Consider the following 12,368-nt stretch of genomic DNA (forward strand, 5'->3'; position numbering starts at 1 on the left):
AGAGAGAGAGAGAGAGAGAGAGAGAGAGAGAGAGAGAGAGAGAGTTGTATTAAGTATATAAAATAAATTGGTACACTATGAGATTAGAAAGACACGTAAATTTGGCATTGAAAATTTAGCACGAAATATTTCATAGTATAACTTTAATTACACTAAATATAATTCTTAATAAAATTAATTTTAAACTAAACTGTGTCAACGAAGACAAAGTTGGGTGACGCGAAGAGTCACTTCACACGTTCTGATAATATCGTCGCGTTGAAGATCAAACTAAAAAAAGAGAGATCGATAGTTGCAGCAGGCCGAGAGCGGTGAACTGAAAGCGTGCGAGAAGGATCAATAACGAAACCATCAATATTCCGCGTGTCGTGAGATTATCACGGTCGCAGACGTTCGATTCTCATGATTAAATATTTCTAGAATATAGAAGAGAGAGAGTTTTCCATAGAACAACTCGAGAACTCGCGCGGTTTATAATCTCCAGTCTCTCTTCATAGTAAATAAATAAATAAATATCGATCGCGCGGGACGAAGTCGAAGGCTCGCTTGCTCGCTCGCTCACTCGCTCGCTCTCTCTAGAAAACGAGGGAACGCTAGGTTGGGAGCCCGAACACGCTCCGCCGCGCGTTCGGAGCTAAATATATATTTCTCTCTGAAGCGGCTCAAGGTCACAGCGTTCGGATTGGCCCGCGATAAAGCCTCGTCCCTCGCGCGTTCTCTCGCTCGCTCGCTCGTAGGCCGCCTTCCTTCTTCAACCGCGTGTCCGCACGTCAGAGCAGCGCGACATTGTCACGAGGGGTACAGCGTTGCGAGGGCGGTAGGAGAAAGGCGAGGGGAAGAGACAGAGAGAAATAGAGAGAGAGAGAGAGAGAGAGATATGAGAAAGAGAGAGAGACCCACGTGTTCCACGCGCTACATCGCGTAGCATCACGTTCGGCGGGTGCAATGTCGGTACGCGAATCATGTGGCAGTTACGCGATACTCGTCGAGTCGTGTGGGTCTCGTCGATACTCATCATCAGAAACGACTAAACGGATACTCTCTTGACTCTTTCTCTCTTTCTCTCTGAAATCGCGCGAAGAGATCTTCGAAATTTTCGTCGAATTGCCATGACAAAGCTCGTCTCCCTCTCGATTCCTCAGTTGCTTGTCCCGCGAAATAAGTGAATCGAGGGGAATCAGCTGGAATTTTCGGTCTGTGAGATCTAATCGATGATTCTTTGTCGAGGTTAGGGACTTGCTAGCTGCTCGATTTCTTCTCATGCCCTCGTTGTTGTCGATGCAGCGACATTACTTATACGTGAAAATGTACGCTAAATGTTGGATCTACAATGAAAAGAGATTTACATTAGCGTACGGTAGTTTCGTTAGAAGATTAACGTTTCTTCACGCGCCGTTGTTGCACGAGTATTTCAACGCGATACGAGAATAGATAAGAATATATAAGAAGCAATGCATATATGTAGGGAAGAAACTTGAGCGGATTTAAAAGTATTCCCTAAAGACCGAAGATTGGGTGGATGTTACAATTTCAAATCCTCCTAATCGTTACTTTTTAAATAATTTCTATCAACAAGTTCTCCATATTCGTAATTTAATTTCTTGTAAATTTATAGATTGAAGATGTTCCATAACTTATATATTTGATGCCATTTAAAGTCTCTTAGTCGATTAAAATATAAAGTCCGAGCATATTAAATGCGAGCCGCGAGTCGGATTCGCAGAACGCATTTAACGTTAAATGCACCACACAGGTTTCCTCAAGTTGAAAACTTTCCGCGACGACATGAACATGATTTTCCGCTTCCGCGATCAGAAATGTCAAAACAGCGATGCGAGAGGAATTAGCCTCTCGACATGAGAGTAGTTATCGCGGTGTGTTAATGGTACTACTTCATCATATCGTATTAACAAATTACCATCTCGAGATTCTAGAGTACAAGTGACGCTGATTAATATCGTCACGCCGGTCCCCGGGCCGCAATTTTCTCCGCAAAGTCGTCGCGTCTCTCCCGAGCGAAATCATCTAGACGAAAATCTTGCTGCGCGCCACGCGGTGTAAATCGAACGTTCGATAACGGCCGGTGGCGCGAGAAGGAGGAAGCGAACGAGCGAGCGAGCGAGCGAGCGGAGAACGAGGAGTGATCTGGCAACAGCGCGCGCCGCGCGGCAGTGCCGGAATTGAATTTCAAGCGCCCGAGGGACAGAGGGGGCAGCGCGGCGCGATGCAACGCCGCGGCACGGCACGGCACGGTATGACGGCCCTTTCTCTTTTGTATAGGGGGCACGAGGCGCATAACGGTGAGTCGACGGCCATGTTGCGGAGCTTACCCGGCGTGCTGTGTCTGCTGTCTGCCTGCCTGCCTGCCTGCCTGCCTGTGTGCCTATTCCACACAATCGCTTCTCTCCGCTTCGCTCCGTTCCACTCCGCTTGATGGGGCTGTCTAACGAACGAAAAAGCAAAAATATTATGCATTAGCGCAGTTTTTAAAAAAGCGATCGCTACACACGCACTGCGACAGTCCATATATGTGGCGCGAACGCCTCTCCTTAGATTTATCAATAGCCCCAACGCACCGGGATTATTCTCCAATGAGAAAGAAACACGCGAAGAGCGGGGCATGGGTATACAAGCGGACGCTCCTGAGGAAACGAATGTTCCCTTCGCATTTACGGCCCTTCTCTCCGCTATAACTTTGACCGTGCGACTCAAAGAACAGACTCTCTCAGAAGGATTCATGGGGTGCACAGTAAGCAGCGGCCCGAACAAATATTTCGGTGGAAGGTCTAGACTGCTTTACAACCTTGGCGTGTAGTGCGTACCGTCATGCAGCTGGAAAAAAGTTTTAGAAACTTGGTAGAAATGTTTCACGGTGTCTCTAAACTTTCTGAGCATCATCGGTAATTTATTGCTGCCACAAATTTTCTCTTATATAAACTGTATTTCCTTCTTTTTTTATCACTTATTTTACGAAATGAACTTTACGATATCACTTTCATCTAATGTTCTAGAACAATCATTGAGATTTCTTAAAATTTCTTAAATTATTAAAGTTACATTCTATTGAACTTGATTTTTCTATTAAAAATTACAGCACGTTGCATCTTTGACCTTTCCAAGTTGCGTGTTGCAGGTTTGACCTTTCGCAAGAAATTGCGGTACTCTCTTCTCCTATGGGAGAAGAAAATTATTTTCAAAGTTATTGGCGCGTCCGCCCGTCGCACGATCAATTTGAGCCTCCAACTTGGGAGTTTAAATAAAATACGACACGCTGTTGTTTTGATAAATTACCCTCCGGCGCGTTCCTACTGACTGTCTCAAAAGAACTCGACTCATTAGCCGCTCTACGTCTTTATCTCTTACAGCGGACGACGACGACGACGGTGAAACTTGACAAACGCGCACACCGGCGTACTATCCGAACGCAGCTGCGTAAAATTTACCCTCCGAGAATCTGAAGCGGCTGCCAGAAACAGTCGGGCGTTTCGTCGCGGGACATTCGTTACAAAGGATGCGTCCCTGGTAAAAGAGAGAGACAGAGAGAGAGAGAGAGAGAGAGAGAGAGAGAGAGAGAGAGAGAAAGAGAGAGAGCCTTCTGCTATATATCACATCCGCTTATATATTTGATACATAAGCCTTTTCCAATCTTTATCTATTCCTCACTTCGATTGTTATCACTGAAGAAACATGTATGAGGAAAATCGAAGGAAGAGCAAAACAACACAGTGACAAAAATATGACAATTTCGTTTTAAATATTAATGTGCAGAGATTTTACAAATTGTCATTTTTCCTAGTGCTTATCTTAGTTTGTCAATCCGAGCTTTTGCAATCTTATACAATGATGTGACGACACCAACATTTATCACGAGTATACAATAATAACATAATATTACATAACAATTTTGCAAATTTGATGCAAGAGCAAAAATTTGACTTGACAATTATGCTGGGTGTATCTTTGCATCTTTAAGTGAAACGAAGCAACAGTGAAATTTTCATTGTGAATATCAAGTGTTATTTTATTCATCCCTGGGTGCTGCGCCTCACTGCTTCTCCAGTGTAGCACTCAAGGAGAGGGGTGTAGTGCGCAGCTGACGGAGACATGGCGACTGGGAGCGCGAGCAGAGAGGGGGGAGAATATTCGCTCGCTCGCTTACTCACTCGTCGAGAACGGGTCACCGGGCGACGGGGACCGGGGCGGGGCAACGGCGAGCGGAGGTGCTGCTTCCAGTCGGTGAGACGCGTTACTACGACTATACACATGCACGCCTGCGATGAGACGAACGATTGGCTGGCCGACTGGCTAGCTAGCTGCGTGCGTTTTCTCTGTGTTCCCGTTTTTCGGAGCACGAAAGCGGCGGGGTTGTGCGCGCGCACGCAGTGCGCGCACACAAGCGCACCGTATACACGCCATATATATCTCGCATATACGTACCGATCGAGAGAGCAAAGGTGATAGAGCAACGCATTCGGAGATGTATCGGCGATTATCGGCGCGCGATATATCGTCAGAGTCCACCGCGATATTCCCGTGAAGAAAGAGGAATATCGTCATCGAGCGAGGAACGCTCGAGCAAAGGGGGAGATATATAAAATGGGGAGGGAATGAGGCGCGCGGAGAGAGAAAGAAGCGAGAGACAAAGAGAGAGAGAGCAACCCGGGAGAGAGAAAGAGAAGCCGCGCTCGGCCAATCGCCGTGTCCCGTGGTTCCGTCGTCGATGAGACGGTCGTCGCGCGACGTAACCTCAGTCTCTTGGCTTACGTGGAAACGCGCCTGTTGGGCGATACGAGTAAAATCGAGCTAACGACAGTCTCCAGACAATATTGTCGGACCTCGCTCGCTGATCTTTCTATAGATACGTGCGTAGGTACGTATGTACTTGTCGCGTGTGCGTGCGTGCGTCGTGTGAAGTGGCAGCAAGCACGCGAATCACGTCAGATCGCCACGGACATCCGCCGAACGGACGGACAGATGCACGTACGTACGATACGCACATGAGGAGCGATACCAACGATACAGGAGCTGTCGCATTGATACGGCTTATTGTTGAAGGAAGAGCGAAAGAGCGAGAGAGAGAGAAAAAGAGAGAGAGAAGGATAGGACGAGGGGAGAGACGAAGAGCAAGCGTTTCACCGTGAGAAGAAGAGAGAGGAAGCGCGTCACAGTTCTCTCGGGGAGAAAGGAGCCTCTCCATTGAATCTCCTCACGCCTCCCCTCCGACACACAGTGCACAAAGTGTCGAAGGCACGTCGCCGCGCGATTCGACCGAATTTCGCGGCCTGTAAGTGCGTGCGGGACGGGCGCGAGAGAAAGAAAAAGAGAGAAACACACCAGAGGAGGATACGCACACCGAGGCAGCTCGCGCGAGGGGAAAGGACGCCGGAGGAAAACTCGACGGGCGTGCGACAGAGACGGGGGATCGGGCCGATCGAGTGGGAGAGATACGGATGTCGTAGGAGCAAGAGAGATAGCGTCGGAGCGAGACGAACGAACAGCGACTCGGCGGAGAAAGCGTAACAGACCTATACCTCGCCGAGCGACGAGGAGAAGGGGATAGACGGGATATAGGCGCATGAGTGTATGAAAGAGACAGACACGAACGACGTGGTGGGAGCGAGGCGCAGTCACGAGGGGGATAGAGGCACAACCCGAGCGGTGCTGCCGCCTATTGGCAACGTCGCGTCGGCTCCCCACCCGGGCCCAGTGCCGAGCAGTGTCGAGCGGGGTACGAGAGCGAGTTCTGACAGTGTGATTTTGCTTCGGGACGTCGTCATCGCGCAGTGCCGAGGACGTTCGTGATATTCGTACGTACGCGGTGTACGCGTCCACCCGTCGTACTGTCCACGCGTGATCAAGAGACACCTCGCACGAGTGACTTTGTATTTTTTCTTACTCGTTTCATCCTAGCAATTCGTACACACGTCTCTCTCTCGGGACACTCCGCAGTGTGTATATGTTCATGTGTGCCTGTGTATATGTGCGCACCTCTTTTTCTTTCTCTCCGTTAAATCGAGAGAATTGAGAGTGCCAACGTTGTCGGCCGTCGCACGGTCCCACACCGCATCGCACCGTAGCCGTCATCGATTTCCCACGCGCCGCGCTTACTCGCGCCGCTCTCGGTGAGGGAATCGCGGAGGGTGAAATATAGTAGATTCCTCGGTGAGGAGACACGGCAACGCCGCTCGTGGTGGCGGCGGTGGTAACAGCCAGCAGCAGCAGCGGCGGCGGCGGCAGCAGCAGCGGCGGCGGCGGCGGCGGCGGCGGTAGCAACGGGACGGTGGACGACACGGCGCTTTGCGGAGCAGCGGCAGCAGGCGGCGCTAGTGCTGCGCTCCTACGGCCGTCGATCGAAGCCTGCGTTATCGCAATGGCTTCCGTGAAAGACACAGCGACTTTCTTCGCGGAGGGTACCGCGGCGCAATTCGAACACGTTCTCAAACTTTACCCGCAAGCGTTGCGCCTGAAAGCCGACCGAAAGACGAAAAAGCCTGAGGAGCTGATCAAGTTGGACAACTGGTAAGTTGTAGCACGTACACTCTACTGGGGTGTATATGTGTGGTGTGTATGTATGTACATAAGATGATAATGTATGTATGTGTGTGCTCGACCGCGTTATATACACTGTCATTTCTGTGTGTGGCGTGTGTACTGTGTGTGTATGTGGTGGATGCATGCGCTTGCGCATGCCAAGAGAGCGAGGGAGAGAGAAAGAGAGATGGAGAGAGACGAACGCCGCTGCCGACCAACATTACAACGGCTCAAGGGAGGAAACGGCGCTACCACGGGGCGCACGCGGGACAATGAACCCGCTTTGCGCTGCACTCGACGGCAGTGCGAACGAGGCGGCAACGTCGCCTGCGCGCTCGTATGTCACCCTCGCGCGGAGGGTATACGGCGAAACGTCATCGCGGGGATTACCACCCCGCGAACTCGCGGAGAGACTCGTATCACGTGGCCGCACCGCGAAAGTGACATTCCGTTGCGGAGAGGGTCCGAGCGAGCGAGAAAATACGAGAAGCTGAGTGACACATGAGGAGAGCGCTATGACTATCTGGCCAACGGTGGTGGGTTGTCGTCCGAGTTACTCGACACGATTTTAACGGCTGCCTAGAGATCGATACGAAGCCAGCACACGAACAAAGATCTCTTCTCTCTTTCCTATTTTGTCTCCTGAACAAACGATCTTGTTATTTTACTACTATTGTCGTTCGAGTTACTTGACGCACTTTTAACGGCTCCCCGAATCGATACAATTACGAGTACGCTAAGATCTCTTTTGCTACATTGTTTTATGGGCTGCATTCCAAAACAACTTTTTCGAGGAAAATTTTACTCTTAAATCTATAATTCATGTTACATACGCTATAGACTTAAGAATAAAATTTTCCTCGGGAAGGAATGCAACCCAAAATGTCCTTTTTGAGGAAATTTTACTCGATACTCTATAGTACGTGCGTGAATTACACGTAATGAATAAAATTTTTTTCAAAAAGAACGTTTTGAATGCAACTCTGAAAACAATCAATTGCATTGTTTTGATTTTGGTTATCGACATAACTTTAATGACTAAAGATTGATATAAAATACAATAAAAAGATTTCTTTTTTCAACTTTGTTTTCTAAAAGCAATAAATTATATTTTTTTATTATGATTTCGTACTGCTTCTCAGTCTTGACGCGACTTAAATTGGTACGAAGCCCGCCTACGGATCTTTTTCTTTTCATTTTATTCCTTGGAAACTATTCGACGTAATTTTAAACTATGATAAAGTACGACTAAGGATTTCTTTTTTAATAAGTTTTTGATAAGTTTTTTTTCTAAAGACAATCGCAATTATACTTGTTTATATATAATATAAAGTTTTGTGAAAATTATTAAAAATCATATATATTGATGTTTGCACAAGTTATATGTTGTATTGTATACATACGGTACTCGTGTAAATATGCGTTTCATTTGTAAATAGAATTATTTGCTTACTTGAATGGACATAATTATCGATGTCGATAAAACGGCGTATCGACGTTTAACGTTGATTGTGTGCGTAAAAGCTTGATGTGGGACAATTGATGTGTCACAATGATTGATAAACCGAGCAATGCGGAAATACAAATACCGTTTTTTTAATATGTAGCAAGTTGTACGCTAAACTCTAACAAGAACGCGCTCTTTTAAGAAAAAAGTTCTTAAAAAAGTGAAAAAAATCAGAACAAATGAAAATGTAGCAAATAAATATTTAGAATGAGATTATGTGATAATAATTCTTATTAGTTTTTGGATGTTTTTGGAAATTTCTGTGAGCCTCTAGAAATGTTGAAATAATCAATATATAAGCTTCTTTCGTATAGAAACAAAATTAAATATGCAAAAATCTTCATTTTAAATATGAATCGTATGTTTATAAATTTGTGAATTTACAGATAAATTCATAAGTTATAGTTTGTAAAATGATGAGATATATTAGATTTTGGTATTTTTGAAGTAATGATACATTCTTAGATCATGGGACATTTAAAACTTTGGACCTTTGGATCTAAGAATCCAATATTTTGAATATTCAAAAATTTATAAACTTACTAATTTATAAATAACGATATTCTAAGCAATTTATTAGTATACAATATTTGAAAGAATTAAATTTGTACTTTTGGATGGTAGAATCGAAATATCTCATTAAAATTAAAATAACTCATATAATTTATTGTTACAAAATATTAATTTGCAAAAATGTTAGTCATAAAACGTTAATAATTTCATCAATGGCATTCCCATTATTACAAACGAAAAGAATTATATCAGCGTTATAAACAATGTAAAAAAATTAATTACACATAAAACGAAAGAAAATAATACTTATATAAGATGTTAACTTATCTCAGAAAATAATAGAGATTCGATAATAGAATATTTTTGACAGAATTTGTTAATTTGATAACCAAATTCCAGTATCCTATATATAACTTTCTAAGAAAGCGGTTAGAAATTTTCGTGATGTTATAAACGCATCACTAAATAAACTTTTTTCTTGCAGAGCAATAAATTATAGGCAAAATTCACTGAAGAGAACAAACGTGTTTCGATCGGTCAGAGTCGCTTTATCGATCGTGGTGCAAGCTTAGCACATGTCAAAACAAAGCTGAGGGAAAAAGAGAGCTGTAGCAAGGAACACACACAAAGGGAGTGACACAAGGAACACACGTGAAAGGGAGCGAGGGAGAAGTGAGGGAGGAAGGGAAGACTTTACGCGCTAGTTTCTTCCGTGTTGCAGAAGCGCGCGGGCGAGGGCGCGGGTCAGGGGAAGTGGAATACCGTTGTTTTCATTCCCATTGAGGCCAGTTTGTGTCAAGGCTGCTTTTCCACGGTGCCAAGCCGTGCGGATACGTGATATTACGTGGTGCGGCACGCGTGTTTTTTTTTCTTCCTTTTTTCCCGACTTTGTTAACGCAATCTCGGCCACTATGGAAAACGCTGAAAAGCTCCGCGCGCGTTGGAGTGCGTAAAGCGGGTGTCTACAATGAGAACTTGAGCGATAAGACTTGAGCTTTAAGCCGTAAGGAGACCAATCACAGTCAAATGAGGAAAATAATCGACTGTGATTAGTCAACTTCTTAGGCTTAAAGCTTAAGTCTTAATGGATCAAGTTCTCATTGTAGGCTTATGCGGATGAGGAAATGTGTATTCAAACGATGTTTCATGGTCTTAACGAAAGATTTTAGGTACACTCGGCCAAATAATGCAATTCCCATTCGTTCTTAGAATTTCTCGATTTCGAAAAGTGGTACGTGCAAATTTGATAATTCTTGTTAAAAGTGAATTTGTTATCTAGCATTTTATTGTTCCTCTCTTACGGACAAAAGCACGCAGTCTGGTACATATTTTCAATTCTTTCGAGAAGCGTGTATTACAATGACGAAAAATGATCAATATTGTCTATATAGCTCAGGAGAATTCATCGCGTTCTTTGTGTTACCGACAACAAATATAGATTTATCGCGAATTCCTGTGTAACAAGTTCCATCGAAGCTTAAACTAAATATTGCTGAACTTATACGCTCAATTAATTATCATTAACAAAGATACAACTCTCACAGAGGATAATCATATCCTCTACCCTTCAATTTCAGTGATTCTGGAAAGTATATACGACGTTTCTTCTCCAAGTATATTTAAAGTTATAGATCTAAAGTCAATCTATACGTAAAAATATGATTTATTGAAGAAAATTATTCCACAGTGATCCGAAATTGCCGATAACGTGAGAGAAAGAGAGGCAAATCGATAAATTAATATTGAACAATGTCGCATAGTTGACGATTCTTTGATACTTATATCGACCATTGCCTGTCGACCTCTCTTTCCGTTGCTCGCTCGAACCTTGAGCTTTCAAATGCTCACCTTCCGCGACTCGGGCCTCTGGCCCGCGAATCGGCGCTTATAATATCGGCGTGGAGATCGACGGCGCAAGAGCGGTGCAACGTCGCACCACATCCACGTGTGATCCACGTGCGCGATAAAGATGGGTATCCTCCAATCGTGGATGAGGGGCGTGTCGGCTCCTTGCGGCAACGTTTGTATTTTTAATGGGCCTTTAACGAATTCTCCTTTATTCCGCAGCGACGGCGACGACCGGTGGCGGCGTGGTTACGTCACGCCCGCCCGTTCGTGTGTGCACGCTCGCAGGCGTGTGCGTTGGTACCTGCGTACCTGTGGGTGTGTATGTGAGTGTAGATGTGAGTGGGTATGTGTGTGTGTGTGTGCACGCGTGTTTCTGGTCCCTCTGCCATGCGCGCGATTGGATTAATCGTGATCGTCTAGATCTTGTTGTTTATGCCTGCAGGTACCAGAATGAGCTTCCGAAGAAGATAAAGTCGCGCGGCAAGGACGCGCATCTTAATCACGAGGAGCTGGTGCAGACGATGAAATGGAAACAAATAGTAAGTCCCATCTCTTCTCGTTTGTGCGACGGCTGTCCGTGTCGCGTAGCTTGCCCAAACCCGAACAAAATGCACCCCGGATACTGGATCGAGTCAGACAATTGATGATCTTGATTAATCTTGGTTGCATTTGACAAGGTGGCAAAGTAACTTGATCTTACAATGATGTCGCAGGAATCGAATTCCTTTTTTATAATTGGCTTCGATTACGTCCAGCAAAATCATGATAGAACTTGGTCTGGAAAGGATATCGTAGGGATACATCTCTTGTTTTTCCTTTTATAATTGATACGTATGATTGAGAGGAAGTAGGAACATAGAATGTAATCATGGCTCTCACACTGAGAAAAGAATATTTGAAAATTATTTGTGGAATATAAAGTTTATTTCTATGAATAAATTTTATGCACCACAAGTAAATTATCAAATATTTTTTTATTAGAGTGTGTAAGTGTTTGTTAAATCGAAAATATAATATTCGTATGTCGTATTGTCGACAATTTAATTGCAAAAGTCATAGAGTCGTGGACTTAATGGAATCAAGTTACCGTCTTTAGTTCTCCCCAAATATCAGTCGCTGACAATTCGTGCACAATAACGATGCGAGGATATTTCGATGAAAAGAGCTTACCGCAGCTTTGAATCGATCCAGGATCCAAGCGGATTCCGCGATGTTGACCGCCATTTTGTTTCAGCGCGGGAAGTTCTATCCACAGCTGTCGTATCTGGTGAAGGTGAACACACCGCGTGCCGTAATGGCGGAGACGAAGAAAGCGTTCAAGAAGCTTCCGAATCTCGAACAGGCGATCACTGCCCTCTCGAATCTGAAGGGTGTCGGTACCACGATGGCGTCGGCTTTGCTCGCTGCGGCGTCGCCAGAGAACGCGCCCTTTATGGCGGACGAGTGCCTGATGGCGATACCAGAGATTGAGGGTATCGATTACACTACTAAGGAATACCTTAACTTCGTTCATCACATTCAGAACACCGTGGAGAGGCTGAACAAACAAAGTAAGCGATTATGAGTATCAATGTTCTATTCTTGAACAGTCCACCCTTGTTATCGTACCTGATACTCTTGAGTCGAAGTGAGACTTTCCCGTACTCCATTGAGTTTCTCCATCCAATTCCAATCCCTAAATCATCTTCGTGTTGTCGCGCCGCGACAAGATCTTCCATATCTATATATTGCTTTTCCAACCGTTAAAATGCGTGTTGTCGCGTCGAGTTCTTGAATTTGACATCTTTGTTGTATCATATTGATCGATTGTTTTATTCTTTCATCTTTATAAGATTACATGTTTTCGTATCTTGGAAATTTCTTCACGATACATCCAAGAGGTTTCTGAAGGAATAACATTTAAAATTAAATAAAAAAAAATAATACTTTATATATATATATATATATATATATATATATATATATATAT

The 12,368-nt window shown here is 44.6% G+C and overlaps 2 protein-coding genes across 6 annotated transcripts in view; one reads left to right on the top strand and one right to left on the bottom strand.

The window, feature by feature from the left end:
* Window positions 1-12: 12 nt before the first annotated feature.
* On the bottom strand, window positions 13-4,694 carry LOC116841510. 5 transcript variants are annotated; one of them, XR_004377565.1, is made up of 3 exons: window positions 4,164-4,288; window positions 2,331-2,443; window positions 13-1,325 (listed from the first exon to the last, which is right to left on the bottom strand). XR_004377565.1 is itself a non-coding variant. In XM_032809543.1 (3 exons), the coding sequence occupies exons 1-3, from the start codon at window positions 4,555-4,557 to the stop codon at window positions 1,294-1,296; spliced, it is 261 nt and encodes an 86-aa protein (XP_032665434.1). In that variant the 5' UTR covers window positions 4,558-4,694; the 3' UTR covers window positions 13-1,293. The 5 variants fall into 5 exon arrangements, 4 of the variants coding, with proteins under 4 accessions (XP_032665434.1, XP_032665435.1, XP_032665433.1 ...); XM_032809543.1 differs by lacking the exon at window positions 4,164-4,288 and adding an exon at window positions 4,438-4,694 and having other exon boundaries at window positions 2,331-2,439; XM_032809544.1 differs by lacking the exon at window positions 4,164-4,288 and adding an exon at window positions 4,438-4,653.
* Window positions 4,671-12,368, top strand: part of LOC116841509 — an 8,414-nt gene continuing 716 nt past the window's right edge. Inside the window, exons 1-3 of the mRNA XM_032809540.1 lie at window positions 4,671-6,519; window positions 10,842-10,938; window positions 11,634-11,949. Of these exons, the coding sequence (XP_032665431.1) occupies window positions 6,371-6,519; window positions 10,842-10,938; window positions 11,634-11,949 (562 nt within the window). The 5' untranslated portion in view covers window positions 4,671-6,370. The remainder of the gene's footprint in view (window positions 6,520-10,841; window positions 10,939-11,633; window positions 11,950-12,368) is intronic.

The sequence above is a fragment of the Odontomachus brunneus genome, unplaced genomic scaffold (assembly GCF_010583005.1).
Source record: "Odontomachus brunneus isolate Ranch 3 - 2012 unplaced genomic scaffold, Obru_v1 Obru_scaffold_016, whole genome shotgun sequence".
In the NCBI taxonomy this organism is placed as follows: Eukaryota; Metazoa; Arthropoda; class Insecta; order Hymenoptera; family Formicidae; genus Odontomachus; species Odontomachus brunneus.

Excerpts from the sequence above, each read along its gene's own strand:
- LOC116841510 (XM_032809541.1), bottom strand. The coding sequence starts at position 2,739 with ATGAATCCTTCTGAGAGAGTCTGTTCTTTGAGTCGCACGGTCAAAGTT. Across the intron at positions 2,444-2,513 it reads CACATATATGGACTGTCGCA|ACAGCCCCATCAAGCGGAGT; the intron begins GTGCGTGTGTAG and ends TTCGTTCGTTAG. Across the intron at positions 1,326-2,330 it reads CAGCAGACACAGCACGCCGG|ATCCAACATTTAGCGTACAT; the intron begins GTAAGCTCCGCA and ends TTTTCATTGTAG.